General features: G+C 40.5%; 1 protein-coding gene across 1 annotated transcript in view; it reads left to right on the top strand.

Annotated features, from left to right (window-relative positions):
* Window positions 1-10,542, top strand: part of ZDHHC13 (zinc finger DHHC-type palmitoyltransferase 13) — a 43,272-nt gene extending 32,730 nt beyond the window's left edge. The window contains exons 14-17 of the mRNA XM_070428170.1: window positions 1,393-1,476; window positions 5,712-5,869; window positions 8,384-8,481; window positions 10,000-10,542. Of these exons, the coding sequence (XP_070284271.1) occupies window positions 1,393-1,476; window positions 5,712-5,869; window positions 8,384-8,481; window positions 10,000-10,138 (479 nt within the window). The 3' untranslated portion in view covers window positions 10,139-10,542. The remainder of the gene's footprint in view (window positions 1-1,392; window positions 1,477-5,711; window positions 5,870-8,383; window positions 8,482-9,999) is intronic.
* Window positions 10,543-16,013: the final 5,471 nt, after the last annotated feature.

Raw genomic sequence — 16,013 nt, 5'->3', positions numbered from 1 at the left:
TTTATTATGAGGAACTGTGGTCATGGGTTTTTAGGAGAAGATATGCTTCCATGATCTTGATAAACAAAAGGCTGCCTCAGCTCACTCAGGTTTCCTTGGTGCGTTTTGATGCTCTTTACTTTTCCTAGAGAACAAGTAAGAGAGAATTTTTGGGGTCCCAAACTTCATGGACCCATCCCACCTTAAAGATGAGATGATTGGCATTATAACAGGCAACTTTGAATGGCAGTGGGAAGACAATAGTAATGAGTCCATATATTTTTATCACATTGCATTTAACATGGTATTTTCACATGCATCATCCTCTGATTACTTTGGGCCTGTGAAGAAGAAGATAGTATCCCTACCCCCTTCCCCCCAAAAGGATATTATCCCCATATTACAAGTAAGAACACTGGATTAGGGAGATTGAATATTGTACCTATAGTCATGCAACTAGTCATTCATAAACCTAGGTCTCATTCCAATGGGTGTTGCTCCTTCTGGGCTTTGCTGCCTGTGGAGAAGATGGGAATGTGATGGTACCTCAGGAACTTTTGTGTCACTAGCATAAAAAATGCCCCCATCTCTAACATCAGAGGGCAGCACATAGAAGAGTGGAGCTTGGTTGCCTGGCAGGCTCACCCCCTCTTTGCTTCTATACTAGTAAGCCTATATCGGGCTGCAGGTTGCCCCTCTTTTGCTATGTCCAGTCTCTTGCAACATATCTATTTAGTGCTGCTCCTCAGATTCATTTTCTCTGTTCCCTGATCAAGTCAGTCCTTGATGTCCAGAAGTTTTACCTGTATAAGCTTATCACATGGAAGAAAGGAAGAGACAGGGTATGATTTTCCCCAATTCCTGCCTACTTCTCCCTCCAGCACAGTATAGGCCAGTGATGGCGAACCTTTTGAGCTCGGCGTGTCAGCATTTAGAAAAACCCTAACTTAACTCTGGTGCCATGTCACATATAGAAATTTTTTGATATTTTCAACCATAGTAAAACAAAGATTTATATTTTTGATATTTATTTTATATATTTAAATGCCATTTAACAAAGAAAAATCAACCAAAAAAATGAGTTCGCGTGACACCTCTGACACGTGTGTCATAGGTTCGCCATCACTGGTATAGGCCATCCTAGAGCTGTATATGTTTAGTAAACTTTGTTGTATTAAAAACAAAAACAAAAAACCTCTTTTAAGTATTGAATAAATATTAGTTCAGTTAACATGGACAATTGACCATGACATGTTAGAGTGTTTGGTTTTGGTTTAATGGTACTTAAAAGCACAGCAACAGCTTATTTCTTTACTTTTGTGAAGGCTATGGACAGGAAGTGGTTAATAGGCTCTTGGTCTGGAACATAATTGTATGAAAATATTAAATATGTTGATTTTCTTTTTTATGTAGGTTTCGGCAACCATCGCTATTACATATTCTTCTTATTTTTCCTTTCCGTTGTGTGTAACTGGATTATATATGAATCTTTCATGTGTAAGTATAAATTTTTCTTACAAGCAAGCTCATGTACCCACATCTACATACACTTTTCCTTGTGAACTCTTATATATCACATTTGGGCTAGGTGACTATAAACTATACCCTAATAAAAACTAAACGGATGTTGGTAAGATTCTCGGCATTGGGAAGCTGCAGGAAATGCTACGAGAGGTTAGTTGTCAATACCTTTGAAAAGATTTTACTCTAAAATGATCTTGATAAATTAGAAAAGTGGTAAAAAATACAAATTTATTTAAGGCAAGTGCAGATTTATCACCCAGTGAAAGGAGGAAAAATCAGCTGCTCAGGTACAAAAGCAGGTGGAGTGGTAAGTAGATAAAAGGAGGCAGGGGGAGATTGGAGGAAGACAGGTTGGGGGACTTGGAAGGTTGTCATATTGGAACAAAACTCAAAGCTCATTTCCTTGATAAATCTGAGGTCACAACTTATAACTGTACCAATCATTGAAAGGTTGGAAATAATAACTTGGAAGAAAATATTAGATCACTTATTCTGCATTCCTGAGCAAGGAAAATGACTTTTTAGTAGCAGTGTAAAGGCCATCTCTGGGCATCCCATGTAAGGAGTGACAGCCAGCTGTTCCAAGGTGATCAACAAAGAATAGCTTTTAAGTTGTAGCAAGAAGGATTTTGGTAGCTCCTAAGAATGCATGACTCTGCTTTTCAAACCTTGGAATAGGTTACCTTACTGGAAAAAGCTGTAGTGCTTGTGATTTATTTTGACTTTGTTTGTTATTGTAGTTTATTTTGACTCTGTTATGTATTTATTGTGAAAACTTTGGGAGAGTTTGGCTCTAGAGCTTCTATTTCCATCCCCCCTCCTGTTGAGCATATATTTATGCTCAAGTCTTGTATTTTGCCAATAAAATACTAATTTGTTGCTTGAGCTAAAATCTGGAACGATTCAGGAAGACATTAGGAAAGTTTTTTCCTACCTTTTTTTCTTTTTCCTTTATCATCCCATGCTCCACCCCTCCCTAAGTCCTCCCTGCCCTCCTGGTTTTCTTTAGTTAAAATTTTTAGTTTTTGAAAGATAGTTGCTTCTACACTGTCCCCCAGCCTCCCAGCTTCCCTCCCCAGAAACATTCTGTATTACAAGTTTTGTTTGGTCTGGGGTTTCATTTTTAGAGGTTGCTAATATCTATGTGAAATGGTTTGTTTCTTGCCCTGCTATAGGCATGGAGAGGACTTCACTTACCTTGCCGCCCCTTTCCCACCTGACATCACTTGGGAATGCTTTTGTGGCTCAGTATAACTGTCACCATCTCAAATGGGTCTAATAGTCAGAAGGTTGTGATCCCTGATCTCAGTTCTTGCCAAAGGCCATCAGGAATCCTGCGCATTGGAATTTGAAACTTCTTAGATTATGTCCTGTGGTGTAGAAAATAAAATATTTTTTCAGTGCTTCTTTCTGTTGAAAGGGCTGCCCTTTGAAGGCCTGACATTAAAGCATGTTCCTGGAAAACCTTTTTAAGCTGGCCCATGGACCAATTTGTGCCTTGGACTTGATCCTAGGGAAAAGGAGCCAGCTTTTACACCACTCTTGTCTCTCCCCCTTCTCTCTCCACTAAAAATAGTCCCCTTTGTTTGGTGTGTCTGTCCAGCATAAGACTGTATTGATAAGGACAGAAGTGATTTTCCATTACATTCATTCTTTCCAAGTTGTTTTCTTATGACATGCATTAGTTCTTCCCTCCTCTTTGTCTGTACCCTCTGGCTCTGAACGAATTTGTATATAATGTTTTGTTTCTTAGGAACAGTCTCACCTTTACATTCACTTACAACTAGCTTAACATATCTGGTTACTTTTTATCCCATTTATATTTTGACAGTTTTTTTTTTTTTACAATGAATGAGGACATTGTATCTTTTATCATTTCACATACAGGAAAAATGAACTTAAAAAAAAAAAGTGCTCCATTTTTCTAATGCGTCCTCCCTGTCTTCCCACCTTTTTTGTTTACCATTAACACTCCTGTTGCTGTGCACCCTCTCTGTGTGATCCAGTTGCAGCTCCTTTTGGCTCTGTACAGGCACCATCCATTTCATCTTGTGAGGTCTGTTTTCAGGGTGGACAATAAGTAACTCAACGTGTCTGCATTGTGCAAGTTACAGGGAGAAAGATCTTAGATTATTGCTAGAAAGAACATTGTAAGTATCCGAGCGATCTAAAGATGAAAACAATTGACTTGGAACCGCAATAGGAGTTCCCTCTCATTAGCCAGTGAATGTGTTAGTACATATTAAAGTGTTATATTGCATATCAGATAATGTACATGGCCACTTACAGTATATCTTTTATATTAAATCTGAAATCAGTTCTATGGAAACTTCAGTTTGAGGTCATGCTGTGTTATCGAAATAATTCCCAGAGGAGAGCAGTGGAAGACCATAAGCTGAAAGAAAGTCAATACTCTTCCTACTCAGCTGTCTTTGCTGCCTGCTGGTGGAAATTACATTCTCTTATGTCATACCAGGTGCATGGGATGCTTCTTTCTGTGCTGTCCCAATGAGAAGCTCTGAAGAGTGTAATTTGCCTTGTTACCTTGATTATTGCTCTGTGATGATTGCTGTTAGAATGCTTCTGGCATATACCCATGAAAGATAGCTGGGACTTAAATGATACAAAAAAATATATAGGTATTTGGGACAAAAATGGACAGTCGGTTGATAGTGAAGTCATGGACTCATATATCCTTCCTGTCCCAGGAGCTCTTAAGTATTGCTTTGGGAAATTGCCTAAAACTGCTGATCAAATTGTCAGAGGCATTTATGAAACCTCAGGGTACAAATCTACAGATTTCTCATTTCAAAAATAGTTTGCCCTTTATTAACAGTCATGGTGCCTGTAAAAGTCATTGGCTTTATATAACCTTAAAGGTCTGTTCCCTTGTTTCTCCTGCTTCCTACCTACATTCACCTCACTACTGTCTTAGCTATATGGGTTAGGGGTCAGTTTTCTGAAGACCATAGTGAAGTCCTCTTTTAATTGGCATATAAATAAATTCTCCTGGGGGAGAAACTGAGCTGTGATCATATGAATCTTACTCTCTTTCTGTACTTTTCTTGGGGCATCTTCCTCATGCATTTCCTCACCTGGCCTTTTTCCCTCTGCAGGATAAATTACGGTGCCAATGCAGAAGTATGCTCGGAAACTGCATGCTCTTAGCTTGTGTTCCAGTGGTATCTAGGTGCTTACAGGATTTCTTGTGCCCACAACAATGGCCTGTTGATCAGAATCCTTAATAAGAGTTTATATTTAGTTCTGTGATGGCCCATATCTTGCTATAACATGGATAAGATAGAGAATTTTCTAAGACAAATATTTATTAAACTAGAGGCCTGGTGCATGAAATTTAGCCCCTGTAGGATCGAGCCTAAACCGGCAGTCTGACAGTCCTCTCAAAATCTGGGACTGCTGGCTCCCAACTGCTCACCTGCCTGCCTGCCTGCCTGCCTGATTGCCCCTAACTACTTCTGTCTGCCAACCTGATCACCCCCTAACCACTCCCTTGCCAGCCTGATTGATGCCTAACTGCTCCCCTGCTGGCCCGATCACGCCCAACTGCCCTCCCCTGCCAGCCTGGTCGCCCCTAACTACCCTCCCCTGCCAGCCTGGTTGCCCCTAACTGTTCTCCCCTGCAGGCCTGGTCCCCCTCTCCCCCCCCAACTGCCCTCCCCTGCTGGCCTGATCTTCCACAGCTGTCCTCCCCTGCCGGCCATCTTGTGGCTATGGGCGCCACCATCTTTGAGGGTGTGGCAGCAATTAGCATATTCCCTCCTTATTGGCTGTGGGCGCTGCCATATTTGCAACAGTGTGAGGGTCAATTAGCATATTCCCTCTTTATTAGATAGGATATAATCATTCCTGAGTTCTTGAACAATTAACTTCTCTGGCCAGTGCATTTTATGCTGAATATGCTGATCTTAATGATGATTTCATGGACCTTTTTTGGTTTAATTTCTTCACTGCTGACTACCAATGCATTGTTATCATAGCCATAATTAACAGTGAGGTACCGTTTTTCATCTGTGTTAGAAGAGCTGGCATTTGGAAGATAAAATCTTGAAGTCAGGTTCTGATCTGGGCCATTATGTCTTCCTTTCTTTTTTCCCCTAAAAAAACTTCAGTGATTTTTAATCTTCCTGCATAATGATCAGCAATTTATTGTCTTTTTAAATAATGGGTTCCTTTTTGTGAATTCACAGATTGGTCAAATCATTGTGCCACAACATTCAGAGAAGATGGACTATGGACCTACCTCAATCAGATTGTGGCTTGTTCCCCTTGGGTTTTATATATCTTCCTGCTGGCAACTTTCCATTTCTCATGGTCATCATTTTTATTAGTAAATCAACTCTTTCAGGTATTTATTTCTCTTCTTATAATGCCTTTGGGTAATATTTCCAATAACCTGTATTAGGGTAGAAAGACTTTAATTTCAAATCAGAAGACTTCGTTTCTAGTGACTGTCACGTTCTCTGTGGGTGTAGGCATGTTATTTGACTCCTGAATTTCAGTTTCCTTGTCTGTGAAATGGGGATAATAATGCCTGTCTCCTCTCACAGCAGGGTTTAAAGTTAGAATGATAAATTGTTAAGTGTTGGCCCTAGGAATTACTAACCTATTATTTTACAGAGGTACAGAGGTGAATTGAATTGTTCAAGGTCATCCAATGAGTAGGAAAATCTGAATGGGAAACTTACGTCTTCTGACAGTCCCATTTAAGGGCTTTTTCCATCATGCAGTTAAAATATATGTTGTGTGAAAGCATGGTATAAACTGTGAAGCATGCAAGTGTGAGGCGATTATTCTCCCTCACTTTTCCAAGCCTGTTTGTTATCATTATTATGCAGTGCTTAAGTGGATAGAAGTAGAGAAGAAATGAAATACACACCACTAACCAGTGGACATGGTAATTGCACTTCCAGAGAAGGTCATGGCCATTAGAAAGTTCAGGCTCCAGGGCAGTAGTCATCTTCAGCTTTCTATGGCGTTTCTATCCCTTCCCTGCTGCCTGTCTTCCCCTGAGCAAAACCTGGTTCTCATTGTTGTTATGGCTGCCCGTATGGAATGGACAGCCATGATCAGTCTGTGCCTCTGCGCCATTTACGGTAAGACTCAAGATAATTAGAGCATTATTCAATGAAAGCAAAATACATTCCACTTTTATGGGGAAGGAATCAATTCTACCATAATAATAATAAAATTTTAAAAGGGAAAATTGCTAAGGAAAGGAATTAAGCTAATAATACTGACTGAACTGAAGTTTCTGAACATTCATCTTAAATTCCTATCCCTCTGATATCTACAGACTCGGGCGCTAAGAATGGATATCAGCATCCACGATTATTAGCAGTAATTACTGTCATTTATAATACCTAATATTTATACTTGCTTCACATATTCCAAAGCACTTTCTCATCTGTTTCCTTACAAACATTTGAGATGCAGACTGTGCCAAAGTAGTATCTTCTCCATTATATGGATGAGCAAACTAAACCTAAAGATGCTGAATGCCTTGCTTGTGGCCATAGGGCCAGCAAGAGGAGTTAGATGTAGAACCTAAGACTTGAGGCATCAATTCTAATTTTCTTCCTCCTTTTCTGGATTCTTAGAATAAGTACAAGTACGTGGGACTATAATATTCTTAAATTTATAAACAAAAAAAGGTTAATATATTTGTGTATTATTTTCTAAGGCAGGAAAATGGACTCAATGCTTTGGATAGTTTTCAGGTATAGGAATTCAGACCAAAGTTTTCTTAATAAACAAAACAACTCAGTTATTCGAAGCCTTTCAGTTCCTGAGGGCTCTGGTGAGTTATGGTTTTGACTGTGGCCAGTCATACTGAGACTGTCGACTGCTGGTTAGGACCATGGGCTCTGTTCTCACAATGACCGAGGTGTCAGTCCCAGTTCTGCCACTTTCTAAGCTGTGGGGCCTTGGACCAGTTGCTTCACCCCTGTAAGCCTCTGCACTAGGTATTTTAAATATATTATCTCAAACCCTTAAACAATCTAATGAAGATGATAATCTCTGTTTTAAAGATAAGGAACTTGATGTTTGGGTTTTTTGGGGGGATTAAATGAGATAACTCAGTAAATAGTAGTATTTTTAAAAATATATATTTTTAATAATTTCAGAAAGGAAAGAAGAGAGATAGAAACACCAATTTTGAGAGAGAATCATTGATAGGCTGCCTCCTGCATACACCCCCAGCGGGGATTGAGCCCACAACCTAGACATGTGCCCCGACTGTGAATCAAACAGTGACCTCCTGGTTTATAGATTGATGCTCAACTACTGAGCCACACCCGCTGGGCAATAGTAGTGTTTTTAATGACATGGGAGTTTTCAAGTTACCTTAATTCTTACCTCTCCCCAAATATATGGATTTAAATATTCTTTACTTAAGATTATTAACTTTTTCACTTGGCTATTTTCAAAGAGATACTAAGAAGAATATGCAAGTTGAAATAATTGCATTGATACGGACCTTATATTATTTTATTTATCTAAAAGTTGCATGCTGAATTTATTGAGAATCTAAACATGGCCATAAGCCATGGCTTGAAGTAATTACTAAAGCAGTTATTTCATGACTCTCATTAAGTCAATACACTGTGCTTTCCTGAAGGTTAATAAAATAAGACAATAAAAAAAAGCCCAGCTACTAGATTTACATAGGAGAGTTTACTTAGAGCTGCTGAATCTTTGCCTTCACCTTAATCCTTGGTTAGAAGTGTAGGTGATACTGTTGTTGTTTTTTGGGGAGGGGGGGGGTGGTATTGCATGTTTTCCAGTTTCCCATGATGCACTGCTAAGAGTGATGGAGCCCTGATATGGTATTTTTCATGTACCTCCCAACCTTTTTCAGATTGCTTTTCTGGGCCTGACCTCCCATGAGAGAACCAGCCTGCTGAAGCAGAGCAGGCATATGAAGCAGCCATTGTCCCTCAGGAGGACACCATACAAGTAAGTGAGATCTGTTCTTTCCACTGAGTCCTAAGGAAGATGCTAGTCTAGCCATTGGTTGCCCAATCCAGTGTCACCCCCCTTGGCCATGCTGCTGTCCTCTGACTTGCTATCTGGTAGAGTTGACCCTCTTTTTTCTTGGAAGCCTCAGTGACAGGAGATGAGTGGTAAGGTCATGAGCCCCAAGGTGGTAAGAATTTGGGATTTAGTCTATTGGACTCAGCACAAATAATAAGTGACTGTGAAGTTTTGCCAAGATGGGGAATCTCTGCAGTCAAGCCACATGGTCACAAGGTTGCATATTGCTGGCATGAAGTCAATGTGAGATAATTAAGCATGTGGCTGAGAAAGGCAGCCATAAGGCTGTCTGTACAAAGCGTTAGCTTGTGAACTTTGCCAAGATTTTCAACCTGGCTTTCTATCACTAGTAATTATTTCAGCCCTATGTTTAAGGTGCCCACCTGTGTCAGGGAGAAGCCAGCTTTTGAGGTTGGGGTATGTTCTTCCTAGAGTGTTGGTTGTATAAAACCTGTCCTCAGTTGAAAATGAGAATGTTTGTATAGGAAGGTCGTCATCTTAAGATATGAAGGATCAGGCTTTGAAGCTTATCTCCCTGTCACATGTATAGGGGTCTTGGAGGCTGGGAATGCTGTGGAGGTGACCCAGAGTCCTCCAGGGATTTGAGCGCTCACTGCATATCTCATGAGCAGTCTATTTTAAAGCACATTTGTGGTACAAGATGAAACTGTTAGGCTGTTAGACAAGGAAATCAGAGCCTGGGATGTGACTCTGATGTGTATTTAAAGAGGAAAGAAAATGACTTTATTGGGAAGAGGTGGCTAAAGTGATAGAGAGCGGAGAGCGGTGTTAAGCTGGTGATGATTGTTTCAGACTGGCAGTGATATTAATAAAGTCCCTTTCTTAGTGGTTTAACCAGAGGGATAAAAACTAAAGTATGGAAGCCTTTGTGGTAGAGGTGGAATTTTCAGCTGAGCCTTGAAAGTTGTGGGGCGAGCATGATGGAGATGGAAGGAAGGGCTATGACTATATCAGAATTTTGGAGGACTAGACAATCTCCAGGATATAAAGTGAACTGGGAGGAATTGAGATGGGCATCATTTAGAGAGCTATATAGGTTTAGAAAAAACCCATCTTGTTGATTGTTTATTTTTCTGGGCTTTGAGATAATCCAAGTGAATTAGGGCAGTGGGAAGGAAAGAAAGAAACTTACTGATGGCAGTGACCATTCCAGTGAGTGGGAGACCCAAAATGAAGCTATTTGGTTGCTGGGCAGAAGCCAGGGACTCTCGAAATTAGGGATTCAGTTCCAGAACTGGAACTAGGCTTCTGTTTTAAGGTCCCATAAGCCCAGTAACTGATTCACTTCTGGATTCCTGTAGGAGCTCCAAAGGACATTATACATTGTACAATCTCAGTGAATGTTTATGGTGTGAATGAACGTTTGTCAAGAGCTACACAGGAAATGTAGTAAGACATGTTCTCTTCCTTTCTTGGCAGCCTTGGGTTCACCCAGAACCTTGCAGATTTCTTTCAGTGTGGCTGCTTTGGCTTGGTGAAGCCCTATGCAGTAGATTGGACGTCACAATACACCATGGTCTTTCACCCAGCCAAGGAGAAAGTTCTTCGCTCAGTATGAAGCAAAGCAGCCCAAAGCTCTCACTCTGATTTGTTTGTGTTTATGTTCACGCCCTGTGGTGTAAAAGTGAAGATTTAGAGTTCACCTAAGCCCAGAGGAAACACAGGTGGTTTTTAAAGCCATTTGGTGAAAACAGAAGTTGTCGATAAAGGCATTATACTTTTTTTAGAGTTAGCAAGAGCAGTCTTGGCAGACATCTAAAAAAAAACAAAACTTTTATATTTTTTACAAATGCAAGTTACTTTTGGGGGGGATAATATTCACTAATTATGGATAAAATGTGTTATTTTCAGATACTTTATTGGCTGTTTCAAAATAGTCTGTCCTTTAAACTTGTAATTTTTGATAAATTATTTGTCTTTGTTTTATCTATAAATATGTAAAAATATTTAAATAGATATACTGTTTTGCTTTCACACTTAATAAAAAAAATTTTTGTAGTTCTTTTGTAGTTTCTGACACTTAACATTTCTCAAATCTTAAATTGAGGAAAGGTACGTATAAAACAAACTGATTCATGATTCTAGTCATGAGTTGAGATCACTGTTAACACCAATAAGCAAGATTTAATTTAGTTTTCCATCTTACTTAGAAAATTGAACGTAAGAAGTCTTAAAGATGAATTATTATTTTCACTAAGTAACCTGAAAATATTAGACTGGTGTGATTATAATTGCTAATTTCCCTTGTCCTGGAGGAAATACTAACTGACTTTAATTCTTGGTATTGTATATTATACACCCTTGGATATGTCACTTTCCTGCTGAAAACCCTTCCATAGGTTCCCATTGCTCTTAGGGTAAAAGCTAAAATCCTCATGTAACTTCTGAGGCTCTGAATAAACAACAGAACATTATTTTGTTTACCGTACTCACTCTGCACCAAGCTTTGTACTCTAACCAGATTCGTTCTTTCTCCTACAGAGCCTTTGCAGGTAAGGAAATGAAAATCTAAAGAAGTTGTATCTTCTCCAAGGTTACATAGATACTAAGTGGGATGACCACTCTAGAGTCCCAATCACTTAGAATACTGTGTGACACATATGTGTTCAATAACTATTTGAGTTAATCTGTGGAATAGCTTGTTGAATGAATTGAAGGGTTTTAAGCAGGACATCATGTGATCAAGAGTTGTATTTGAAGACTGATTCTCAACTTTTACCCCAAGAGCAATGGGAACCTATGGAAGGATTTTTTTTTTTCAAGTTATAGCTTCTCTTCCTCTCTTGACCACTGCCAGGTAAGTCTTCTCAACTTGTGGTCCATAGACAGTTTACATCAGAATCAGGCTGGGCACAGGTCGGGGTGTGGCATCCAGGATCAAGTGTTCAGAGTTTAAATTCCTCATCTCAGACCTTCCAAATTACTGTCTGAGAAGTGAATTCTGAAATCCATATTTTCTCAAAGTTCCTTGGTGGTTCTTACGCGCACATGCTGTAGTTTGAGAACTATTTTTAATTAAGGAATCTTACTTTCCACCATTCTATTTTGGCTTTTCCCTCAAGTACACAGTGTGAAAGTTTAAAAAAAAAACGGGTATGAGAATCAGTGTTTTATAGTTAGACACCTTGATTCGACTCCTGGATCTACTAGTTACAAGCTACTTGTACTCTGGGCAAATGACTTAATATCCTCGTGCCTCAGTATCTTCATTTGTATTATGTGGATACTATTAGCATGTACCTCCAAATGTTGTTAAGAGGATTAAATGTGTTAATACATGTAAAGTGGTTAGAATTATAACAGGCACATAGTAAATGATCAATAAATGCTGGTTATTTAGAAATCTTTGGGAAATAGACTGGAGAGAGAGAGACAGACAGACAGACACTAACTAGTGGTAGTGGTAGGGAAATGCACCAAATTCACCCTTCTGTCCTCTGTGTTGCCTGTTCTGGGGCCAGAATTCTGAAAATTATCTCCTTACCAGCTGACTTTCTATTAAATTCTGACAGTAAACTGGAAGAAAGAGGGGAAGAAAGGAGTTATTCCATTGTACTTGCCGGCTATTCCTCTCAGTGTTGTTTGAACAATGGCCCTTCACCCTGACAGTGACAGCTGAAAATCAGTGTCTAGCTTACCCCCCCCTCCCCCAAAGCAGTCCCGTTATACCCCTTAGAAGTACCAGCAGTAACCAGGCAGGGCTCTCTCCTCAGAGGTCTGACTTAGTCCCTGGGAGACTTCTCCTCGAGGCATCCAAACTAGGATTCCTCCACCTGTTTTCTGTCTCCCCACCCCAGAGGTGGTAGACGCTTCTTGCAGTTACCTCTGTGTTAGGTCAGTGTGTTCCTCCTTACATTTTCAAAAATATTAACTGCTGTTTAGCCAATTCCCTCTATTATTTTATTTCTCTTAAAAAAACAACTACACACAACTGGTGTGGTTTCTGTTTTTCTGACTGGACCCAGACTGATAAAGTATGTTAGAGATAAGCTTTTAATAATGGTCCAGGCTAGAAGTATTGAAGGCACAGAAGCAATCCGGCAGGCCCAGATTACTGAGTGAATGTGGGGGAGAGGGAGAGGAATCACAGGTGACTTTGAGGTGTTGAACCCAGTGAATGAGAAGATGGCAGTGCTATTCTAAGGTAAGGAAAACAGGTGGAGAGACTAGGGGGTGAGTTTGGTGGTTGGTGCCTGCTGTTTGAGATACTTGCAGGCTATCCAGTGGAAAAGTCTAGAAGGCAGCCAGAAAGAGGCCAGCATCACCTGCACAGATGATGAGATTGTTATGAAGGAGAAGGAAAAAAATGGGATGAGAATGAAAAAGAGAGCTGCCCTCCTGAAATGAGAACATCAATTTGAAAAAGAGACCAAAGGTGACAATGCAAACAAACAAACAAAAAAATGTGTGAGAAAGAGGAGAAGGGCAGGAATGTGACCTTGTGGAGGAATATGGATTTGGAGAACTGGGGGAGGAAGAAAGGAATGGAAGGAGGTTGGGTAAGAGGATAATCAAGAGAGCACAGCGTCATGGAATTCAAGAAGAATTAATTTCAAAGAGGAAACAGTCAGTGGTCAGGAACGAAGGAGAGTTGAGAAAAACAACTGAAGAAAGACCAGAGAGTTTATGGTTAGAAGTTGGCGTCGCGTGGGGAGATGCTGAGATGCTAAGAACTAAGTGGACTCTGAAAGGAGAGGAGAAGGCCATAGCTTGGAGGTGAAAAGAATGGTTTTGTTTTAATTTTTTTTAAAGCTAAGAAACCTGATCATGTTATTTGGGGCCTAAGGAATGCGACTGTTAGATTATTTTGCCCTAACTTCATTTCTTTTCCCAAATGTTTGTATAGCCACATTAGAAATAGCACGTTCGAATCGGTTTCACAAATATTGGGCAAAATCCTGATGCTTCTTCCTGTGATTTAAATGAACAGGATGGACACCAAGCAGTGAGATATACACATCTCAGGTTCAAGACATCCAGTGTTTCAGGTGGGTGTTAGTCAAGGGAGTTAATGCTACAATATACATCCCCTAAATCTCAGTGGCTTAACACAACAAGGCGTATTTCTCCCTTTTACATCAGTCCATTTAGCTGTTAGCAGGTGTTCTTCCATGCAGGGACCCAGGCTCCTTCCCAACCTAGTGGCTCCACCATTGCCTAGGGCCTCAGTGCCCACTGGCCTTCTACATCCATAGGTCTGGAGAGAATGGAGGCCTTGGAGGTCAGACCTCCGTTGGCCAACTGAGCCCCACATCCCAGTCTCTGGCAGGGGAGCATGGGAGATGTAATAGAACAGTGTGCCCTGAGGCAGAGGAGAAATAGGAAGACTGCTGATCCACAATAATGTTCTGTCTTTGTTTTGTTTTGTTATTTTTCCAATACCAAGGCCTTTCACTCCAGTAGATAGTACTAGTAAACTCTTGAAATTCTTGCAGAATTTGCATTTAGTTCTGCCTGCACTCTTCCATTTCACTCACTCAACAAGTGTTTGTTAAGTGCCTGCTATTTGTCGGGCACTGTGAAGACAAGCCTGCCACATTCTAACAAAAAGGTGAGACTTCAAGGTTTCACGTGCCATATTATATACTGGCTGTGGAAACAGAGCTGGATTAATTCTCAGGTAGTTTAGCAGAGGTTTTGCAGAGGAGATGGCATTGGACCTGTGACTTGGAATTCACCAGGCTAAGGAGTTGGATGAGAGGGTAAAGATGGAGGGGATTCCATCTTGCAGACATTCCAGGCAACAGGAACAGCATTGGCAAAAGCATGATGGCGTGAGGCTACTTGGCATCTTTGGAAAGCTTTAAGTCTTCAAGTACAGGTGGAGTTTACTTATATGGAAGAGATTGTCTAAAGTTGGAGAGGTAAGTCCAAGGCCAATTCATGAAAATCCTTATATGACATGCTGTTATGGGCCAAATTATACCCATCCCCCCAAATTTATATGTTGAAGTTCTAACTCCTTGCTCCTTCCACGCTGACACCACTCCTCAGAATGTGATTGTGTTTGGATATAGGGTCTTTACAGAGGTAATTAGATTAAAATGAGGTCACTCAAGTGCTCCCTAATCCTACACTGACTGGTGTTCTCAGAAGAAAAAACTATCAGGACACACACATGCACACACACGCACACAAGACTACAAGGAGAAGGTGGTCATCTACAAGCCAAGGAGAGAGGCCTCAGAAGAAATCAGCTCTGCCAACACCTTGGTCTCAGACTTCTAGCTGCTGAAACTGAAAATGTCATTTCTGTTGTGTAAGTCACCCAATCCATAGTACTTTGTTATGGAAGCCTAGCAGACTGAAATATATACCAAAGAATAGGAATGGAGGGGTATGTTCTAGAGATGTTTTGGAGTCAGAATCAGGGAGGCTTAGAGAGTGAGGCAAGGAAGGGTGAGGGCGAGGGCAATGCTAAGGGTGACAGAAGTTTTTAGCTTCAGCCTGCAAGTCTCTAGTGTGGGGACTTCCTCCTGAAGGGCCAGGGTAGTGTACTGCGTTCAAAGGCAGGTTAAAGAGGACTGGATTTAGTTAGTTCAATTAATCACTGGTATTATTAATTATTGACAATGATGGGAATCTATAATAAAAGGGTAATATGCTAATTAGGCAAAACAGCTGAACGACCTTCTGGATATCCTTCCAGACATCCTTCTGGATGAAGCGGGGGCTGCGAGGGCTGAGCCCCTTGCACGAATTTCGTGCATCGGGCCTCTAGTCTCTTATAAAGCTCTGGCAAAAAAGTCAACAAATTAAAACTACATGGTCCTGTGCTTGCTTCTGTAGAGAATGTAAAATGTACATCATCAGGCTGTTCTGATGGAACTGAATGACCCCAGTGAGAGTCCCTGGACTAGTGAAGCATACATTGATGTGAGAGAGTTATCGATAGTTTGTCTCCTGAACATTCCCTGACCAGGGATTAAACCCACAACCAAGGCATGTGCCCTGATTGGGCATTGAACCCATGAAGTTTTGTTTTATGAGCCAACACTCCAACCAAATGAGCCACACTGGCTAGAGTTGCATTTTCTCTTTGAAAGTGGAATGGGAAACAACCTCTGCTAGCGATTTTTTCTTTCTGAACCATTCTATTAATGCCAATCAAATGCAGAAAGTGATCAGGTGTAATTGCATTTTAAGCATCAAAAAGTAAATAAGTAATAAATGCAGTGCAGGGCCTTGACCATGACAGCATATAAGCAGCCCTGAATAACTGCTCATTTTAAAGAAAGCATTCTTGGGACTTGAGCATAGAACAGCCTATGGTTCAGTTGAGTGCTTCATGATTTTTATCAATTTTTAAAAATATGTTTTTATTGATTTAGAGAGAGAGAGGGAGAGAGAGAAATATCTATAGGCTGCCTCCTGCACACCCTCTACTAGGGATCAAGCCCTCAACCTGGGCATGTGCCTTGTCCAGGAATAGA

The sequence above is a fragment of the Myotis yumanensis genome, unplaced genomic scaffold, assembly GCF_028538775.1.
Source record: "Myotis yumanensis isolate MYYU_CA2020_CCGP unplaced genomic scaffold, mMyoYum1.0.hap1 SCAF_10, whole genome shotgun sequence".
Taxonomy (NCBI): Eukaryota; Metazoa; Chordata; class Mammalia; order Chiroptera; family Vespertilionidae; genus Myotis; species Myotis yumanensis.
This window is presented reverse-complemented; position numbering and strand designations above follow the sequence as displayed.